Raw genomic sequence first — 22,312 nt, forward strand, 5'->3', positions numbered from 1 at the left:
TTTCATATTAAATATATTTATTTAATTAGATATTGCAACATTGAAATTGGTTAACACATCAAATTGTTGATATTTTACAATAACGATCTTAATTTACGCAGAAGTAAGAAACAATCAATAAGCTATAAGGAACTACAAAAATAAATGAAAACACTTCTAAACGTTTTTTATTAAAAAGGCATACAAGAATAGTTATGTATAAATTAACTTAAAAAACGAATTTATAACAAATACAACAACAAAATTATTAAAGTTCTTTGCTTAGATTTAACTTAGTATTTAAATCCGTTTCTGTTTGTATTGTGATGTTCTTGCTAAACGTCTTCTTCAGTAACATACTAATAGCGGCTTCCTCTGAAAAAATACCAGAATTTGTAAATTGTAAAGTCATTAAGTCATAAGCCTGATCTGCTACAATAGTTTAACTCATATTTGTATAGAAGAAGATTCCTTTGTATTTCTATTTTATCACAAACCTGGACAAACTATTGTTTAGAAAATCATTTATATATTTTTTATTAACAATGGAAAAATAAATTATTTATTTTTTAATATGTACAAACCTGTGACTTGAATTGCAAGAAGTTGGTGAACTATATGTCTCGCTGTAATTTTAAATAACTCTCTATTACTTATTTTATTTTTCTTATAGTAAGGCATCAATAATTTAACAACTAATCCAGCTACGTCTACTTTTTCAGTTTTCTTTTCTTTTTTCCGCTTTGTGTGATGCTTTGTTACAGCTTTTTCTCTTTCATTTGTTCTCGATTTATGGCGGTCCTCGGGTTTTTTTATTGAAATTTCAATATTTTTTTGAGATTTACTGCTCTTTTGGGGAGATTTACTTTTATTAGATGTTATCTCAAACGAAGATTTGGTCTCACTGGTAGCAAGTTTCTCTTCCTTGATCTCAGGCAACGCTGGTTCTGGCTTCAATTCAGCAAATTGTTGAAGTTCTTTTAAAACTTTATCTGCTTCAACACTTAATTTATGTGCTTCAGTAAGTGATTTATCATCGAACTTTGTCACAATTCCACTTGTAGAACATTCCTTGTTAGAAACAGTTTCTTCATTATGATCAGTGTTTTTTTCTTCCTCTATAACTTCAGTGATGTCGTCTCGCTGTCTACTTGAGGAAGCTGTTTGGTTTTCTTGTTCTTTATCGAGTACCAATGTTTCATCTGCAGCGTTAGGATTGGCTTCTGTACATTTCGATTCGTTTATGACAAGTTCCTTTTCCGAGTTAACACTGCTTACTGAATCATTTCTGGGCTTCTTTACTGTTTCACTTCTTTTGCGATGGTGATGTCGTTTCGATTTCTCGGGTGACTTTGTTGCAAGATGACTTGATTGATTCGATTCTTGACTTGAATTTTTACTCTCGTCGATTACAAGCTCTTTTTCCGAACTTATACTTCTTGTTGAGTGTTTCCTGTTTTTTTTCTCAATTTCACTTGCACTCTGCTGTCGAGATAGTTTTATCTTTTCTTCCTTCTGTTTGTCTCGATGTTTATCTTTATCTTTATGCTTTTCCTTGACGTCTTTATGTTTACTTTTGTGCTTATCTTTATGCTTTACTTCATCTTTTTGTTGTTCGGAATCACGGTGCATTTCTTTCGAAACTTTTAATTTTTTATGGGACTTTGAATCTAATTCGCCCTCGTCGGATGATTCACCAAATAAGGCTTTAATTTTTCTTTTTGCTGGGCCATGCTTTTTATTAGGGGACCCTTTTATAGTTTCATCAACCGGGTGCGTATCCTCCTGTTCATGTTCTACTTTTTCTTCGTTTGCGCGTTTACTCGGAACACCCTGCAGAGTAATATTTATAACAAATGTTTTCGAATTAGAGTCATTTTTAGAATTTGAACTTATTTCCTCAATTTTTAAGGTTTTGTCGATATCATCTTCATCTGTACTATCTTCGATCTCGTCCAATTTTAGAGTTGATTCACAAGGGTCTGGTTTAGAGTGTTCATCAATAATAAGTCCACCTTCATCGTCACTAGCGCTTGAGGAGATTTCTGAAGATTCTTGCGTCGTCTTCGGGGTAAAGAAGCTTTTCAGCTTGGTTTGTGTAAGAGAATCTTTTTTGAAGGAATTAGCCTTCCGTTTTGTTTCTCTGTCGGCTTTCGAAAGTTCTCGAGCTCCATTTTTCTCCTCTATTCGTCCTGCAAATCAAATATTTGTTATAGCTCTCTCGTTACATTATGCATTCATTATTAGAGATATAATTTGATCACCTTCTAACTGGGAAGCAGTAATAAATCCGTGCGATTTATGAGATTCCCCTTGTTTGTTCTTTTCAAAGTCCTTTACAAGTTCGCCGAGAGTTTCCCGCTTTTTAGGTTCAAATGTTTTAAGACGAGAGTAAAGACTATCCTTAGATGCTTTTACTGATGCAATCTGAAAAATAAATGTGCAATGAGCAATCTTATTATACCTTATAGTAACTATTTTTTATAAGGATTTTAGTAACTGATAACGTTATTTATAATTATTTAGTAATCAATGATCCAAGTTTAACATAATTTTTACGTATTGGTGTTGTTCATTTAGTAGGGTAAGGTACAGCAAAACTTAGTTCTTGTATTATTATTCACATATTATAAAGAAAAGGTTAATTTATTAACTAGTCTGACACTTACGTACTCCTTGAAATGCCTATTATCTTGGAAAAGCCGCCATCTATATAGAATGCACTTACCAGTTTAGTCATCGCTCGTCTATACAGGCTTATGACCGTACTGCTTGAAAAGGCCTCATATTCCAACTCGATAGCGCATTGTTCTACGTTATTCTTTGATAGTGGCTTTATGGGTTCATCTACGTCTTTTAACGACGCTAAATTCTCATTAAGAGCATTTTTTAGGAGAGATAAGTAACTTTCTCTGCTTGCTACTGTCAGTCCATTTACCTATAATATTAAATATGAATTTAAAAATAAATAATAAAACCTTTAATTATCCCAATTTACACAAATGGTACATCCTAATTAATAATTATGATAAGTAAACTGCTTTAATATGGTAAGTTTTATATTCAATGTAATTCTAGACAAATATTTTAAAATTATTATCTAAAAAAGTTTTAGCTTAGAATTGCAAATCGATAGTATTACAGAGTAGCCCTGCTGTACATAGTAACTCAATTCCAAGTGTTATTTATTTATGAATAACTTACTTTTGTGCTTGTACTATCAGCGGCTTTGCATTTTGAGTATTTAGCAGATTCAGAATCATTTGACTTTTTGTCCTTTTCGATAGACTTCTTTCTTTGAGCAAACTCGTGCATAATAAGGGAACGTGTCTCTTCGGCAACTTGACGTCTACTGCTTTCACCGTCGGAGTCATCACCACCATCACCGTAATATGATTCTATTTCCCTATATTAACCAGTTTGTGGTATAAGTGAATTGTTTTGATGAATTTTGATTAGTTGGGAACAACGGCTCTTTTTTATTCTAATTCTACGAGACACTTTTATTGTATTATCTTTCTTGTGTGTTCTCTTTAGGACCCTAGAGAGAACAGACAGTCTTGGGACATACTAATTATTGATATATTTAATACCACTAGATAATTACGCTTTAATTGCGTACCAAAGCCAATAATTATAATTCCGTCGAAAATGGATGGAACGCCAAGTAAGTAGCCACCAAGAGACGAAGCTTAAGATTAAATACATTATAAAAGCGATGTAATATTTAATTTTACATTTAAATAACGCTTCGAATGCTTTAAAGCGATGTAATTTCGGGTTTAAAAAGTAGTACGTTTGTTTTGGGTACCATAAACCCCATTTATTGTAACACATCTTTCATTATCAACATAATAATCACCTCTTCTGTCCGTCTCTCCCCTGTCCATAGAGGTCGGATGAGTCATCGTGAGAGACAAAGCCCGCACGATGCAGCGTGGCGCTCATGGCTCTTCGCATGTGTTGTTCGAGGGCACGTCGTACGGCGCGTGCGTCCGTGCAAGCGTCGCATCGCGTACCGCACCGAGGTGGTTCTTCGCCGAAATAATCCGCGAATGTTTTGTGGCGGCATCTATTTGTATATATATTTAGCGTAATATAATAGCACTAAATTGAGAAGTCTAAACTTATTATTTTATTTTTGCTCTCAAACTGACACACAAATATGTTAAAAATAGGGCAATTAGATACTTATGAAAATATGTTATAGAATGTGTGAAAATGACATGAGAATTGAATATGGCGCATATCCAGGTCCATGCAAGTCATGAGGAGACGTATTGAAGAAGTCGCAAGGGTTCGCCAAGAATTCGCTTATATACAATGTAAATACATACATAATTATGTAGGAAAAAAGTAAATAATTATGATTATGATAACACTATTCTGAACGCGATATCACGAAGAAAGTTAAGTACAAAGTAACAATCAGTTTAAAAAAACCTTTAATAAATTTTAGAAACTATTTTACTAAGATTAGTTTTTCTTAGCACCAAAGTATTTTGAAACAAACACCAAAAAGTGACTCACCCAACATCTTCGCAGTATTTGACCATGATCTCGAAACTCTTATACGCATTTTTACATCGTTGTTTTTGTTCAGGAGTCTTTGAGCGCGCGATGTCAGATTTGAGCAAAAAATCGACGGCATTGCGTTCACTTCGGCAGTAGTAGATCCGACAAAACGCCGGTTTGCCGTCTCTGCCAGCCCTTCCTGACTCCTATAATGTAATGATTGACACTAAATTTAAAACGATTTCATAAGGTCACAAATAAAAAAAAATAATAAAAAAGTGAACACTTTTGATTATGATGAATGTTGGAACATATAAAAGAAGATATTTTAAACATATTCTTGAAGAATCTCAATCAAAGAAAAACTCACAAACAATGTTTACATTAGATCACTTAATGATGCAATAATTTTTATTGCATAAATATTTATTGCAACAAAATTATTATATTTTTAATAATCACGTAGCCATAACCTACTTGATAATAGGCTGCAACATTTTGTGGTAGACCCCAATGAACCACAGCGCGTACTGATGCCTTGTCAACACCCATACCAAATGAAACAGTTGCACATACACAAGGAAATTCACCATTGAACCATTGTTCTTGCACTGACACCCTTTCAGAACCCTTTAAACCTGCAAAATTATACAGATTTAATACTATTTTATGTAATTCTAATATTTTAAAGCTGAAGTGTACATATTTGTTTGGCTCATGGGCTAATCTCAGGAACCAGTGGATAGATTCGTATAAAAAAATTGTTTTATGGTCCAGTTATTGAGGAAGACCCATTTGCTGTGTTTGGATTAAGGCGGGTCACATCACAGGTTAGAGCTATCAGAAGTTTGCCAATGATAAAGTTTTTTCAATTCTTTTTAACATAAAAAGTTAATAAGTTATATTTTTTATACAATAATTTGCTATCCAGTTTGATAGGATAAACTAAAAACATTACCTACCACCATGATAAGCTAATGATTTAACTCCTTTATTACACAGCATCCTAGCAATGTCCTCTGTTTGTTCTCGAGTCCGACAGTATACAATAACTGAATTTTTATCTCTCTAAAATAGAAAAAGGATATTATATTTGTTTGGGAAAAATTCAATAATAAATAAGTCAGAATACTTACCGCCTTTACATTGTCATCATCCTTTAAACATTTCTTCAGAAATTCGGCTAAATCACCAACTTCGTCTTCAATGCAATTTTGGTACACTACATCATAGAACAGGTTACGTCTAAAGCTAGGAGTCTTAAACTGTGCCACTGGATGTAGCAACTTAAGGTTCTCTAAAATGTCCTTAGTGACTTCGGTACTTGCAGTTGCAGTAAGAGCTACCCAAGGTATACTTTTAAATTTTTCACGTAGATATCCAAGTTTTAAATAATCAGGCCGAAAATCATGCCCCCATTCACTCACACAGTGAGCTTCATCAACAATTATGTATGAGACCTTCTTGTACTTTACGAGATGTTCCAAAAGTGCTTTGAATGTTACAGTAGCAGCCTGTTCTGGAGTTATATACAAAAAACGTGTATTTGGTTTCATACTTTGTAAATCATTCAAAACTCTTTCTCTGTCTTTACTCGTCATTTTTGAATTTATTGATTCAGCTTGTATTTTTAACCTAGTCAAATGGTCTATCTGATCTTTTATCAATGCAAGTAAGGGTGAAAATACTATAGCAACTTTATTGTCCTGCAACATAGCAGGTAATTGGAAGCAAAGTGATTTTCCAGAACCAGTAGGCATAGAAACATAAACATCATGGACACCTATAACAAAACAATTTTAAAACTTATATTAATATGAATACATATGAAAGGTACTTTTGAATTTGGCGCGCTTTTTTTCTAAGTGTTGGCAATACTGCATCGCAATAACATTCAGAATCTTCAAATGACAAAACAAATTTCACCTTAGAAAACTATTTCCAATTTACGAAATGTTATTAAGAATTGTAAAGAAATTGTAATTACCTCGCGCAATTGCTCTGACAGCCCTTTCTTGAAGCTCACTTTTAAATTTTTTGTGACCAAAACATTGCAAAAGTTTTTCTGTTACGTTATCCATCACGGTGTCTTTGTTGGCACTTAACTATAAAAGGTACGGCACTTTCATATAGTAACTTACACACAACACCTTTTTGATTGACTTAATCATTTTCCACAAGTTTAAAAATATAATATTTGGATAATATTATTTTACAACCTCGAATTAACATTTTGATTCTTATTTCTTTGAGTACTGATATTTGACAAGCTGTCTAAACGCCTGCTATTGGCCAAGGCCAAAATGACGTTGATTGGACAATCACCAATCATGTTTTTTTATATTCTGTTTAAGCCTACAAAATCAAAGCGAGGTAATTTTAATTTTTAAGTTTATATAATACGAGTTTATCTTAATTCTGACCTAAGCACTAAATTTACATTAAGCTAAAATTTAGACAACTTTAATGAAATGGATATTTCCTTATTCTTTAGATTTAGTGGGAGACATGAGTAAACGGAAAAATCCATCTAACAGCAACAATTTAAATGCAGACTTCTGTGAATTCCTATCAGAGTTAGCAGAATACGAAAAGAATGTCAGCCGTAACATTCATAAGTACAATGCTTATAGAAAAGCGGCTAGTGTATTAGCTTCTCATAGTAAAAGAATTAAATCTGGAGAAGAAGCTAAGAAATTAAATGGCATTGGTGATAAGATATCTTTGAAAATAGACGAGTTCTTACAAACTGGAAAATTGGGGAAATTGGAAAATATACATAACGATAACAAAACACAAGCAATAACTTTATTAGCACGCGTCTCAGGTATTGGACCAGTAAAGGCGGCGGAATTAGTTAACAGTGGAATAAAGACGATAGAAGAATTAAAACAAAATAAAAATAAATTAACACATCATCAACTGATTGGATTGAAGTAAGTCCTTACTAATAATTCCTAATTTACATACGTAAATAAAAATAAAATAATGTGCCTAACAAATAACATGTCTCGTGTCTTTGATTTTCTTATTTGTTGATTACGTCAACAGTAATTATTTACTTTTTTACACATATTACCCACACATTGTCTATGCTTACAAACAAAATGCATTTTCGAGGATTCCTACAAAACATTAATACGTTGATGTACTATTATTTTTTAGAGTTTTGCTTACTTTTGCTGAAAAGAGGAAGGGGGGGGGGTAAAATATGTATATAAATTGCAGTAAATCTGCTTACGTAATACTTGAACGGCCACACTATATCAATATCCAAATTTGACTTAATAGATCAGGGTAGAAGCCTTTAAAAAATAATAAAAAGGGAAAAAAATAATAGTTAGATGAAAAGTGAAAACCATTGGAAAATAAGGAGAATATTATAAAAATGAAAGGAAAGGACTTTTAGCTTTGCCGGAAATCGAGATAAACAGTTTCTTACCCTTAAAAACTCACTTCCTCCCCCTTCCTGACCTCAGATCGTCCGTAAATTATTTTTCCTTTATTTTTTATAATATTCTCCTGCTTTTCCAATGGTTTTCATCCTACTATTTTTTTTTTTTTGGGTTCAAAAATTATCCCTGGTCTATTACGAATAACTAGTGTTTCATTGGAAACCGATGTTGTATTTAGCATCTTATGAGAAGTAAGGCAGTTTAATTTTTTTAGGTATTTTGAAGACTTTGAAAAGAAGATACCTAGGTCAGAGATCCAAGAAGTAGAAACTATAATGAAGAGAGTTATCTCTGATCTAGATCCGGAGTTTATGGTAACAATATGTGGTAGTTATAGGTTGGTATGGTAACTTATATCTTATTGCGACTTAACGTTATTTTAATTTAAAATGGATACAAATATATTTTGTATTATAAAAACAGTAACACTCACTATTTTCTTAATATTGACACCTCTAATGGATGTAACAATCATTTTCGAGCCTGGGACTTCATTAATTAACCCTTAAGCATTGTCCGCACTGGCAGGCCTTTTGATCAGCGACCAGGCTATGGTCACAACATCTGTTTACCTAGGCACAAATCTAGCGATATACCAGTTTGGACGTAGCTTTATATTAACGGAATTATCAGGAAACGCTTAAATAAATATATTTCCCTAGGCGTGGTAAATCAGAAAGTGGCGATATTGACGCATTAGTAACTCATACCTCACTAAGGGCATCAAAGGATCACAAGAAACAAGGCGAATTACTTCTTAACAAAATCATTGACGCTTTAGAAGTACTAATCACTGAAACTATATCGAAAGGAAATACGAAATTTATGGTAAAGTCAAATTAAAGCTGCTATATATATTTATTTTATTATTTTACTTTTACCCCTTCTTGTTCTTATTCAAACTATGGAGTGGGCAGAGTTTTGATTGCAAAAACAGACTATATGGCCTATGGGCCTGCTTCCAGCATTGCTTAGGCTGTAAGTATCTGAGACGTATTTGAGATCCCGGATGCATGTCATATGATTTCGTATATTTGCGACATGTTTGGTAAGATTGTGAGACGAATGTAAGATGTTTTAATTTTTTAATTGTAATTAAATTTGTTAGTATTTTTTTACAATTGCTATACTATATGTAGGTTGTCCTCGTTTTTTTAAATATCTAGAGCACTCAACATAATATCCCCCTTATTTATAAATACTAAATCAGTATTGAACTTCTTAACTTCTTCTGTCAAATTGTGATTTCGCTGTGATGAAAATAAATACACAACTGAACCCAAAAGTTCGTTTGGTACGTTTGATCTGATTATTTTTTCATAAATAAGGGGGTTAAGCTATTACTAATTTTTATATTATTTTAGGGTGTATGTAGACTATCCCCCGAGCATTCATCCAGACGTCTGGATATAAGGCTCATTGCACACGAGCAGTATTATTGTGCAGTGCTTTATTTTACTGGGAGCGATGTGTTTAATAAGGAAATGCGTGCGCATGCATTGGAAAAGGGATTTACACTTAATGAATATTCGCTAAGACCTATTGGAGAGACTGGTGAGGATTTAAGATATTTTATTTCGAAATTTACAGTCTTATTACTTTTATGCGAAACCTTTTTTGATATTTTACATAATTTTTTGTTGTTAAATGATTTATTTATATATATTTTTGGTAAATTTTTACATGTCAGTAATAAGCGATTTCAATGCATCTAACTTTTATCTTCATCAAATTGGTATCTTAAGTTGGAATATAACAATTCAATATTCGTTAAATTTTTTAATACCTGGTATTATGTACTATGTTTTAGGGTACGTGACTTTTTTATGATATAAACTGGTTATATTTTAATTAAACTTCTTGTGTTGAAATCTATATATATAAAAATGAAACCCGTTTTCCGTTGTCACGACGTAACATGAAAACGGCTAGACCGATTTGTCTGATTTTTTTTTATAATAAACCTTGAAGTACGAGGATGGTTCTTACGGAGAGAAAAAATAAAAAAAAATGAGTGAAAAAGTCTAAAAACAACTTTTCTATATTCCCATACAAACTATTCGTAATAATACTTAAAAGTCAATTTGAACTTTAATACCATATAATAGAGTTCAAGTGTTAGTGGAGGGGTTCCGGGAAGGTAAATTTTTATTTTTTGACATAATGTATTTGTTGCCTTATCAACTTTCTTTTTTTATCTTACTAGCTAGACCGGTGTCCCGAATAGCAGAATAAGTATTTAAAAAAAATAAAGAATAGACTGTTAGGCGTTACGATGTTCGCCAGGCCAGCTAGTTCATAATAAACGTCTTTTCAGGTGTTCCAGGTGAGCCAATCGATCTCACATCAGAGGAAGACATATTCGACTACATCGATTACCCATATAAAAAGCCCGAAGAAAGGAATTTGTAAAACAAATTAAACACTAATAAAGATTTATCTTATTTATTTTAAAAAATATATCTCAGTCGTATCACAAAATTCTATTAACATAACTAACAAGAAATAGAGTTTTAATACATAATTGATTTATTTAGTTTATATTTCAATTTCCTAATAAGAGTCGCGAGAGCAAAAATTTTGGAAAAGCAATTGTATATGTACCTGTGTAACTTATGTTATTTTTGGCTTTTGACGATGCGACATCAATATTTCCTCCAAAATTTTTGCGTTTGACGTGTCTATTGATTGCATTTATTTTTAATTGTTAATTGACATTGTAACTCATATATTTCATAGAAACTTTGTTATTTTAGAATAATAATTATTGACAAAAAATACACTGTGAAATACAAAATCCATATAAAATTTTTCAATACATATATCCATAACATTAAAAGAAAACTTAAAGTCCATTTATTAGCATGTGTGTAGCCTACTCTCGTGCTACAAACATCTTGCATATAAAATAAAACTAATTACGACTTATAATACTTTGGTTTTATGTATTAATCAGTCGATATAATCCCTGCTATATAATAATCACGTGCCCTTGATAAAACACACATTCGACTGACTTGGTAAAAAAAATACACTTCGAATTGATAAGCTCCTCCTTCGGTTTTTAAGTTGGTTAAACATGAACATGACGGTAACGAGTAAGAAATAATATATCGGTTTTTTAATAATTTTCTTACCCTTATCGATTTTAATGATTGACTCAAGAATAATTTAATAATTGCGTGGAACAGATGACAACAGAACGAACGACAATTATCTAAATACCCGAAGCTATTGGAGTTTACATAGTAGACTTAGTGTAATTTAATAATACTTCAATATGCCCGTATTGCTTGAACCTTTAAAAAGCAGTTAACCTTTAGCAGTTAATACAAATAAATTCGAAGCTAATCTTCTATGGAATTTTTAAAACAATTTTTATAATCAGACAAAGTAATATAAAGCGAATGGTGTTCTGAAACGCTGAAATAATAAAACCTAACTATAGATAATTTTATTATTTTTGGTCAATTGTGACCACAGAATCAGTCTCACTATTCTTAAACATTAGCAGATTCAACTTTCGTCAGGATGAACCAGCTTGTAGAGATGTGAAGTAGGGTCTGATAATGCATCATCAGGGTCCCTAAGCTCCACGACTTGTCCAGCAGATAGGACGAGTACGCGTGAGCATTCGAGTACGCCTGTCAATCGATGCGCAACGAACACGACCGTACTTCCAACGAACGAACAACGTATCGTGTCTAATATCGTACGCTCTGTTTCTTGATCTAGGTTAGCTGTGGCTTCGTCTACAAGGAGAATCTGTAATAGTATTTTAATTTATTATTAAAATATATTTTACTACCTAATATATTTTTAATTAAAATGTTTGATGTTAAGTGTGCTGTTTACCGTAAATGATGTAAATTGTGATAAAGAAACGCATTTTATTTCGTCATCTATCTTAATTTACATTTGAAGGTTTCTTAAATACTCAATCTGTATATAGCTTAGCCTATGGTAGACTAATGATTATATTTAGAATAATTAGTATTTAAATTAATATAAACATTAGCTATATACCTACTTATTTTGTTAAATAAATAGACCTCATTATGATATTAGTATAATGTCCTTTGCATGTACATAAGTAAAAACTTATGATACAACATAAATGTTTGAAAATATCTATATATATATAGGCATGTATTAAATACTATAAACGGCCATAAACTAAAATTCAAATTCAAACATAATTTAGTCAATACCTTAGCCCGTTGAAGCAAGGCTCGCGTCAAGCAAAGCAACTGCTTATGTCCCCTAGAGAGATTATCTGCCGGCGAAGTCAAACCACCTCGGTTCATAACGAAATTGCTGATTCCACAGGCCTCCAGTGCTCGCCAAATATTATGTTCGAAATACTGATCCAACGGGTCCACGTTATCCAAAATACTACCCGAGAATATGAACGGCTCTTGCGGTATAATACCTATACGAGACCTGAAACAATCCTATCGTCAAGTACTTAAAACACGCCTGTAGAAAAGTGATTTTGTCTCAAGCCCCAGTTAGCTGTTTTATTCTCTATGAAGGTTCGATATGTAAAGCTAAATAAATTAATTTGAAAGTATTTAATTGAATAATAAAAATGACATAACTTATGTAATACTTTGTTGACCGTTGTACATGATTTTATGAAAAGAGTTACTATGTAACAATCACGATTAACTAGTTACACTTAAATCAAAAACTATCAATATAGCAATCAAAACTTACATGTTATTATGTATATAACGTTATCATTCATACTATTTCTGTACAAAATTGAATTATTCATTAACACTTTTGCTTATTTTTCTAATATTTACCGAAGCGCATGTAAATGAAGCGATGCGACATCAATGGAGTCGATAAGTACTCGGCCGCTCCCACACGGGGCCAATCGTAGAATAGCGCGTAGCAAGGAACTCTGAAATATACAAGCTCTTTAGAAACATTTTTGACGTTCCAGTCAAAATATAATGAAAAAATATGTTATGAGTTGACTACGAACTATAGTGACGTACATACTTGAGATACTTATAATTACTAATTAGGTAAAACATTCATTTGATTAGTCCTTTTCACTCTTGCATTGCATATGTGACAAAACATTTTTGAAGTGAAACTTTTTTAGGCGCATGAGGGTAAAATTGTTACGGATGAATAATAATAATAGCGTCACGAAGATGTGCAGCGTTTTGTCGAAGAAAAGGGAGAGAGCAATTGAAACCGATTGAGAAAGGGCGAGCGTAGCATATAGCAAATAGCCATGGAGCGAGAGAAAGGTGCAAGCAAGTGAGAAAGATCGAGAGAGTGAGATAGAGCGACCGTCGCATCGCGCACAGTGCCAAGAGGTGGGAGAGAGCTATAGTGAGAAAGAATTTACGCTATTGGTTGATGTATTCGTTTATTAGTTACATATTTTACTTTAGATGGCAATTCTGTCACATAACGTCTTGTCTTTGTTTTTATTTATTTATAGTATTATTAGCACGTATAGTGTGTAAACAGTGTGAATAGATAGAATAGATATACAATATACATATACATGGAATGATCATTTATTGGGGCTTTTACCTTACTAATAATTAATTTATAAAGAAGTTTTACTTCTGATACGTGTACTTCGTACGCACGCACTTTTTTAACTGACGGAGACTTATAGTATATTTATAAATAAGGAAAATGGTTAATTTTTTTCAGTAAAACGAGGCTTATAGTGAGATATGTCCTATTTAATTTGGGCATGACATCGTGTTTGTAAGATAAATCTGTGATCAGCCTTCTGTACCGACCAATCCAATTTTTCGCTTCCTCAAAAATTGAACCCATATAGAGGTGATTAGTCATAATCAATATTACCTTGCCGGCTCCAGTGCGGCCAACGACACCGAGTCTTTCCCCTGGATGACTGCTAAAAGAGACTCCGCACAACGCGCCGTTTTGTGTACTCCTCTCACTACAACAAATTAAAAATATTCACCCATTTTGAACACACATCAACGCAACAAAAGGTAGGAAAATTTTTCAAAATTGTGTAGTTTTAGGTCTTCCTTAAATAATTTTATTTTAATTGAACTACTTGTATGAAATATAATAAAACTAGTTCAGCGAGTTTCGGACGGAGGCCGTGGGAAACTCGCTCAACTCGCTCACTCCGCTCCGCTCGTCTCCGCTTTGGTGGAAGCAAATTTATGAAAATCATCGTTACGAGTATAGCGGAGTCTGAAATGGGTCCGTTCCGCTCGCAGTGGAAGGCGGGCATTAGGCCGGCTCAGTTTCTCGCTTCGCAGGCTAAGACACTTTTTAGGTCACAGAGCCAGCGGACTGAGTTCGTGAATCTAAATCGTAGAATATTATAATCAAAGTATAAAGCCTACCTATAATTAAGAGATACATCTTCGAAGCTTATGACTCCGTGTGATGGCCAGCCGTAAGGTGGAGGATCACCATCGATTTTCTCCATTTCCACCTGACAAAATATAAAAAATCGTTAATATATTTATTTATTATATGATTTAATAATAATGTAAAATGATTTTTATATGTTAGTAAAATTAAATAGAAACTGGCTCCATTACGTACTGGTTTTGTACTATGCTTGTCAACACGTAAAGAAATGTCAAGTTTTTTACGTGATACATTGTCAATCACCAAAAATAAAATAACGAAATTCAACTCCAAGACATTATTAGAATTAGGCAAAGACAATACTTGCATGCTATTATCATCTACTAGTCTGTGACCGTTTTGTGTCACGTGACTGATGAATAAAAATCAATATTTTTAATTACGAATTTTTGGTATATGAACGATTATTTTATTAATTATATATAATATTAAGTTATTATACTCCATAAAACTACAGTCAGTAATAGGATTTTTTTTATTTTCATGCATAATATTACATCTGCCTTAAATTATAGGAAGTTAGGTAGGAATATACTACGGCCCACGAATATATATGGAATACATTTTTCGGAACATCAATAATACTTTAAACTAGTTACATGAGTTATGAAATCATTTGTGAACTTTAACATAGCTATAGGATAGGCATATGATGTTTCTTAGAGCTTCAAAAAACCTATAAAACAAAATAAGACCATTTTTGTCGAAGCTTCCAGATATAATTGACACTCACCTGCCGTATGTACTCCCCAACTCGTTCAACAGCGATCATCTCTCGTTCAGTTTCAGTGAAAGAGCTCAAAACAGAGCTTAGCATTGACGTCATCGACAACGCGTACGAGATGGCTAGACCCACCAGACCTACAAAATATTTAACTTTATTATCAAAAGGGCTCAAAATGGTAAAAAAAGTTCTTCTTTAGTTGGTTTAATAGCCTGTCCTGACTTATTGTCGCTTTTACTATTTCACACCCCTTCTTCATACAATACAAGGCAAACCCAACTACTTCAAATTCCTCGGTCTAATACAAATTATTTACGTAACTCAGTCATGTATCGTATACCCTCAGATTATAACACAAGTTACCAGAAATTAGATATATTTAATGTCACTAAAAAATAATATACAAATCTCTGGTATCTTTTATTAATTATGGCTTTTTTATTAAATATATGTAATATAGATAGAAATTGTTAACTTTATGTTTATATTTAAACTAGCGACCCGCCCCGGCTTTGCACGGATGCAATGCTGATATTAAATTCAAAGTGCTATAGAGTATAGAGAGAACCGTGGCCTCCGACGCGCTTTTTATAGGCACGCTCTCGCCGCCCCGGCCGGCCGGTACGCTACGTCTCGCAATTTTTAAATCTGTAATATCTTCGAAAATATTCATTTAAATCATATGATGTAAAGGGCCATATAGATTTATATTAAATCAACAATATATTTAAAGTATTTAATTGGATAAGGATCAATGCTGTATTGGTTAAAATCGCTTCGAAAATTAGCCATTATTTGTCGTAAAAAGTAAATGATAAAAAAATGTATTGTATATCCATGAGAGATAGACATATACCATCGCAGAGTTTTCTGTAGACCTTTTCAATGTGTACAATACTTAGTACATTAATTTAATAAATCTCGTAGGGTTCGCAATGTAAGCGGAAAAAATATAATTATTTACAATTTACGACATCACATTAGAAACCTCAAAAATAACAGTATTTCTCCATCCATATTTAATGGATGTTATTATACATATGAACCTTCCTCTTCAATCACTCTATCTATTTAAAAAACCCGCATCAATCCGTTGCGTAATTTTAAAGATTTAAGCATACATACTACATAGGGACAGAGAAAGCGACTTTGTTTTATACTATGTAGTGATGTGTATTACTTTTTTGGCTTTTGTGTTTAATGTAATTGTTTGGATATTGTTTAATGAGTAGCTGTAGGAATACTAATGAGCAAATAAATAAATAACCAATGATCTATATTACCGGGATCAGCAGCATGTGTAGCCCGCTGCAAAACAGCAAGTAAAGCAGCGGCAGCAAGAGCAGCGGCAGCAGCCGCCTGCAACCGCAAGCCGAGCCATTGGGCAGCAGCGGAACCGCATAATGCTGCTCGTTGCCAACGCTCTACTAACTCTTCCCCACGAATGCACCATGCTTCTGTTGCACCCAGACCACGGATTGATGTCAGACCTGCAATTAGTATGTAGGGTATAATTTATCTGGACTGCACACGAAACCGCTTAAAGAAATTGTTTTAAAATATAATAAATACAAACTTATAATATAATTTGTGAAAACTACTGTATTACAAGTTAAAATATATATCTTTCCTATTTTTGTAAGGTTTTTCGTTATTTCGAATTTCTAGATTAGACACACACCATTATTTTAATATAACAGGGGGCAAACGTGCAGGTTGATGTTAATCTCGCCTGATACCGCTGCCCATGGAGAATCTCAATGCTAGAGGACTCGCAACTGCGTTACCGGCCTTTAAACTATATATAATATAACGAAATTACACTCTAAGACAATATTTACAAGCATGCTAAGTTATCATCTACTAATCTGTGACCGTTTTGTGTCATGTGACTGATGAATAAAAAATCTATATATTTAATTACGATTTTTTTGATATATGAACGATTGTTTACAAGCAATTATCTTCCATGTTTTATGTAATAGGAGGCGAACTGGCAGGAGTCTCACCTGCAGTTAAGTGATACCACCGCTCATGGACACTCACATTGCCAAAAGGCTCGCAAGTGCGTTGCCGACCTTTCGAGAATTGGTACGTTTGAAGGAACCTAAGTCGAATTGGTTCGGAAATACTTCAGTGGACTTGTAATATAACATGCTTGTGTCCGATAATGTTCATTAACGTCGACTACACTTGTACGTATTGAAGTGTCAATGACATTTAAATACTAAGAACCGTTAAATAAGTAATTTTTTTGTTAGCCTCGCAATAAACCCTAATTTTATGTTAGTTATGAGCTCAAATTTTAAACGATTAAAACCAGTTAACACCCAGCTTCAAACAAAGAGTTTCATTAAACATATTATCTATAGCAACCGCCACCGAAGCTTTACGCAAGAAGTATCGGGAATCAGCTTATCATAAAATGTAACTTAGTATAAATATATTATTAATTACCTTCATAATTTATATTATTAATTACCTTCTAGCGTATCATTAAAGTGCACGTAAACTGGCGACATAGCTACACTCTGCAATCGTTTTAATTGACGTGAGGTCACACGATAACGCTTCTGTAATCTGAAAAAAAAGTTTTACTTTTATATTGAGTACCAATTTTTTTTCAGTTTGTTTCTAAATATATGGGATAAATGAAATAAATAAAAATCTTTACCTGTAATAGATTAATGTCATAGGCAATATTCCAACGAAAAGCCAAGGAAGTCCATATATCGTTACTGCTATGGCACCTAGAATTTATTTACTATTTAAAAAATCAACCTCATTCATAAAATACACCTAAAATAATCTAATAGGCAAGTCGGTGATCAGCCTCCTGTGCCTGACGCACGCCGTTGACTATTTGGGTCTAAGGCATGCGGTTTCCTAACGATGTTTTCCATCACCATCCGAGCGAATGTTAAATGCGCACATAGAAAGAAAGTCAATTGGTGCACAGCCGGTGAATGAACCTACGACCTCAAGGATGAGAGTCGCACCCTGAAGCCACTAGAACTAGTCTGTGAATCGCCGCCTTATCTATAGGCATGCATGTGTCATTTATTAAAAATTCATGAAAGACCGATTTATGCACACACAGCGATCTATGAATTGCTGTCTGTCGGTTTTGCCAATACAATAATTGATACAAATATTTATGCACAGAAACAAATAAAGCGAAGCCAAGTTTTTCTCATTATTAATTATACTGTCTTAATAGACCAACTTTGCGTATAAAAATTGAAAATAGCCTATCCAGACACGCTCTCTCAATGTAATTTCAATTTCGTCTTGAATCAGAGGAGTAAATACTGAAAAATGTTCAAAAGTACAGGCCAAACGTAATCAAAGGTAAGTTTTACTTGTAAATTAAAAATACATACCAATAAGTCCAAACAATTGTGCTAATAATATATTTAGAATGAACGGTAAACTGTCATCGACTGTGTATGTGTCTGAAGAAAATCTATTTATTATTCGTCCCGTCGGAGTAACGTCAAAGAACTTAACGTTGGCCTGCAAAAAGATGGTTGGGTATTATCACAAAAATACGAAAAGTCAAATAATTATAACACAGAGAAATAGCATAACACTCAAATTATTTGGAAGAAGCACATATAATATGTATTTATTTATAGGTAAACTATTGTAGAAGATGTCCTATGATTGTCCATTAACGCTTTCCTGTACAGATATTTGTCTTATATCCACCATTATTTAATATTTTTGAAAAACTAAACGCAACCAAACAGCAACCAACGAAGTTCTTCTACCGTAAAAAGTTGTGAGATTTATCTCATATCAAGTCCTCAATTTATTCAGTCTACCTAAGGGATCTGTCTTAAGTTATAATGTAATTAGCTAACCTAACATATACTGACCATATCAATATTAAAAAACTTTTGTTTTAAATAAATACATTGACTTGGCCATCACATGAAAACATAATGTATCTCACTTTCTCTCATATTGTTTAGTGCGATTGAAACGAACTGAATTCAAGTTTCTAATTTTATCCACAACGTCGGTCAAAAATGGCCTGAACTGTTCCGAGAAAAGAATGGAACGGCCGCTTTTTGCTCGTCTTGGCCTTGCCCAAGGGGCCGTACAAGTATTACGTAAGAACTATAGGGGGGTAATTACGTCAACAGTAATTATTAAGTTTTTTTAAATAATACCCACACAAAAATAATACGTTTATGTACTCGTATTTTTGAGAGCTTGCTTACTTTTGCTGACAATTTCTGGGGGGATAAATTGCAGTAAATCTGCTTACGTAATATTTGAACGGGCCCCAAGACATATGTTAGGTAATTATATTTCATCGAAAGAAGCAAACTTTCAATATTGATTGTGCTATCTCTGTTCAGATAATAAGCATGATAAATTATCTACGCTAAACATTGCGAACTATTTGTAAAAGTAAAGGAAAGTAATATTACCTTGACTACAACTTTCAGTAATGATTTATGAATTCTCTCCGCAGCTTTAACACCGCCATATGCAAAAAAGAACGCTCGCATTATCGTGAACACAAGATTAGTTCCCGCCAAAGCAAAATACATTATCAAATAATAATTATCCGAGTATATAAGGAAACCGGGCTCTTCCAGTAATCTTGAATATTTGGCTTGAATCGGTACCATAGCTGCGTCTGTTCCGTGGTTATCCAAGTTATGTATTGCAGACAAAGATAAATTCATCAATGTATGTACAAATTGATCGGCGGCATTAAAGCCGTGATCTAGCGCGGTTGTCATTTCATGTTCATCCATTTCTAAAGTTGTTGAATTTGTTCTGCTTTTGATCCAGAATGTAAGCCAGAGGAATGTGAAATTCTGTGATAGTTGCATCAGTATTAGGGATATAACGATGCAAAGAGTTAGAAAAGATCCCACTGACCGTAGATACATCCAAATAACTCCCCAACCCACTGTACCTACAGACATAGCTTCCTGTAAAGAGGAAATATAATAAAAATTAGTAGTTATTAACTAGTTTTTGTTTAGTTTTTTGTAATTTGAATTTTTTTCTTTGATTAGTAATTGTTTTTTTTTTTTTTGGAATTTTTGTTTTGTTTAATAAAAGGTTATGAACTTAATATGTATGTCATGTTTGCCTTTAAGTGCTTGTCATATTAAAAATTGTATTTTGTGTTTGTTTTTACCAATGTGTCAGTGTACCGAGCGTTGGCAAGCTTTTACTCAATAAAAAACTAGTTAGTAATCAAATACTTTTCCTTTCGGCCTTATGTTGTTGCATTTTTTACGAACAATACTTACATCATTATCAAGGCTGTTTCTACTAACGGCGTCGTCATTTAAACTGGTCACAATCGCCTGATCGTTTTCAGATCGCACTGGTTCTTCGCCAATAGATTCTGTTTCACTGGGCAAAAATTCTTCTATCTCATTTAGAACTGTTTCTGGTGGACCTAAGAGATTTGAAAACATATTAGTACAATTAATAAACAAACATTTTTAATTACAAAAGTTTTATTAATAAGATAAGTTAACAAATAAAACGTCGCAAGACTGCAAATTAGTAGAATACTCAAACATTAATCAGATTTTTCAATCAAACTTCTTAAAAAAAAATGTTTTTATCATACCAAATGCGTGCACGTGTCCATCTTGCAATAACAGTACGCGATTCATACGTGCGAGGTGACGCGGCGAATGAGTAACTAAGATTCGTGTGGAATGCTTCAAGAGTCCCAAAATACACTTTTGCATTATATGCTGCGCCACTGTCGCATCGAGACCGGATAGCACGTCATCCAAAAGGTAGACTGTAATTGTAAATAGCCTTTAAAATGTAAAAACTAATACATTACTTTCCCAACGAACTAAATAAATCAACGTAACAAAATGTATAAGAATGGTGCCTATATTGAATTATGTCACAGATTAGGCATATACTATAAAAATGGCGCGCCCCTTAGCAAAAAATAATACATGTTAGACCCCCTAACTACTGCTATCATGATTGGAAGTTGTACGGGTGCTGTTCCGTAATGAACGTTATGATATTGTTTCCTGATAAATTATCTTATTTTCTTTAGTCTTAGAATTAATTACAAATATTTAAATAAAATAAAGATGTTTATATAAATTCACTTCATAAATTGACAAATATAAAAAATGAAGATATGTTTGTTATATATGCATGCTGACCTAAAAAAAATATTTGTTAATTTAAAAGTAACAGCTATACATATCCATTTCCTAAAAGAAAAAATCTAAAAAATCTATTGATATTTTTTTCCAATAGCCAACCTAAATAGATGGTATAACCCGTAAATAATGTGATGTAAACAATGTTCCACAAGATACATTTTATCACTTTACTTTTGTTTTTTATCAGAACGAAATACAGTTGTAATAAGATTATTAAATAAATGTTAGATACCTTTTTTGTCCTGATAAACAGCACGTGCTAATGCGATTCGAGCACGTTGTCCGCCACTCAACGTACACCCCCCTTCTCCTACGTACGCGTTCCATCCCAGTATATTTAGGTCCTCTGAAATTATATTAAGAGTTTAGTAAAAGCAAAATTTATTACAAGATTCAATGACACTTTTGTCACGATTTGAATTTTTGATTGTGGCTGTGCACGCGCAAGAACCTTTAGCATTTCGACAAACGTAAGTAATAATTTTTCAAGGATTTAATTAATACACATTGTTAAAAATCTACTTATATTAAAGGATTTTTCCTTTAATATAAGTAGATTTTTAACTATAGATTGATACCTGTTAATGCGCAAGCGTCGACGACCGATCGGAATTTGCTTTCATCGTAGGGTTTTCCGAATAGAATGTTGTCTCGAATAGTTCCTCTAACTAACCAAGGCTGTTGAGCCACATAACCAAAACCTAAAAATAAGATTTTTTTAGAATGAAAGAATCAAAAATACCTGAAAATGTAAAATAAATACATTATTTTTGCAGAAGTGTACACTTCTGATGGTTATCAATTGTAAAAATTTAATTCATGAAATGATCGAGATTCTCAATTATTGCTCATATGTTATCGTGTGTTAAGCTGAAATTTCTATTTTTCAAGAAGTGCCTAGTCCAAAGTCATCTATGTTCCTATTAGAATCGTATTCCAATATCCGCGGAGCTTGTCGCAAACTTGAAATGACGTAGTACGAGGCTCATATCGAAATCGCTATTGAAGCTACCTAGATAAGACTACCGTTTATTTCACAGTGACACTTTCAAAATAATTAAAAA

The 22,312-nt window shown here is 33.0% G+C and overlaps 3 protein-coding genes across 4 annotated transcripts in view; 1 reads left to right on the forward strand and 2 right to left on the reverse strand.

Annotated features, from left to right (window-relative positions):
- Positions 1-6,624, reverse strand: LOC125052783 (ATP-dependent helicase SGS1-like). The gene is made up of 11 exons (XM_047653808.1): positions 6,482-6,624; positions 5,631-6,277; positions 5,457-5,562; positions 4,972-5,132; positions 4,510-4,700; positions 3,842-4,051; positions 3,184-3,385; positions 2,708-2,917; positions 2,244-2,406; positions 564-2,171; positions 1-354 (listed from the first exon to the last, which is right to left on the reverse strand). Exons 1-11 carry the CDS (start codon positions 6,573-6,575, stop codon positions 248-250), a joined length of 3,699 nt encoding a protein of 1,232 aa, XP_047509764.1. The 5' UTR covers positions 6,576-6,624; the 3' UTR covers positions 1-247.
- LOC125052784 (DNA polymerase beta-like) lies at positions 6,466-10,382 on the forward strand. Of its 2 annotated transcripts, none has more exons than XM_047653810.1 (6): positions 6,466-6,608; positions 6,989-7,430; positions 8,164-8,286; positions 8,612-8,777; positions 9,314-9,503; positions 10,267-10,382. In XM_047653810.1, the coding sequence occupies exons 2-6, from the start codon at positions 7,003-7,005 to the stop codon at positions 10,359-10,361; spliced, it is 1,002 nt and encodes a 333-aa protein (XP_047509766.1). In that variant the 5' UTR covers positions 6,466-6,608; positions 6,989-7,002; the 3' UTR covers positions 10,362-10,382. The 2 variants fall into 2 exon arrangements, with proteins under 2 accessions (XP_047509766.1, XP_047509765.1); XM_047653809.1 differs by lacking the exon at positions 6,466-6,608 and adding an exon at positions 6,758-6,867.
- LOC125052782 (ABC transporter C family member 13) overlaps positions 10,379-22,312 on the reverse strand; it is an 18,543-nt gene continuing 6,609 nt past the window's right edge. Inside the window, exons 10-24 of the mRNA XM_047653807.1 lie at positions 21,827-21,949; positions 21,481-21,594; positions 20,681-20,860; positions 20,352-20,503; positions 19,512-20,024; positions 18,453-18,585; positions 17,744-17,819; positions 17,552-17,649; positions 16,353-16,559; positions 15,079-15,206; positions 14,315-14,406; positions 13,797-13,893; positions 12,761-12,861; positions 12,161-12,392; positions 10,379-11,714 (exon numbers count right to left, since the gene is read on the reverse strand). Of these exons, the coding sequence (XP_047509763.1) occupies positions 11,466-11,714; positions 12,161-12,392; positions 12,761-12,861; positions 13,797-13,893; positions 14,315-14,406; positions 15,079-15,206; positions 16,353-16,559; positions 17,552-17,649; positions 17,744-17,819; positions 18,453-18,585; positions 19,512-20,024; positions 20,352-20,503; positions 20,681-20,860; positions 21,481-21,594; positions 21,827-21,949 (2,495 nt within the window). The 3' untranslated portion in view covers positions 10,379-11,465. The remainder of the gene's footprint in view (positions 11,715-12,160; positions 12,393-12,760; positions 12,862-13,796; positions 13,894-14,314; positions 14,407-15,078; positions 15,207-16,352; positions 16,560-17,551; positions 17,650-17,743; positions 17,820-18,452; positions 18,586-19,511; positions 20,025-20,351; positions 20,504-20,680; positions 20,861-21,480; positions 21,595-21,826; positions 21,950-22,312) is intronic.

Source organism: Pieris napi, chromosome 9 (assembly GCF_905475465.1).
Source record: "Pieris napi chromosome 9, ilPieNapi1.2, whole genome shotgun sequence".
Classification (NCBI taxonomy): domain Eukaryota; kingdom Metazoa; phylum Arthropoda; class Insecta; order Lepidoptera; family Pieridae; genus Pieris; species Pieris napi.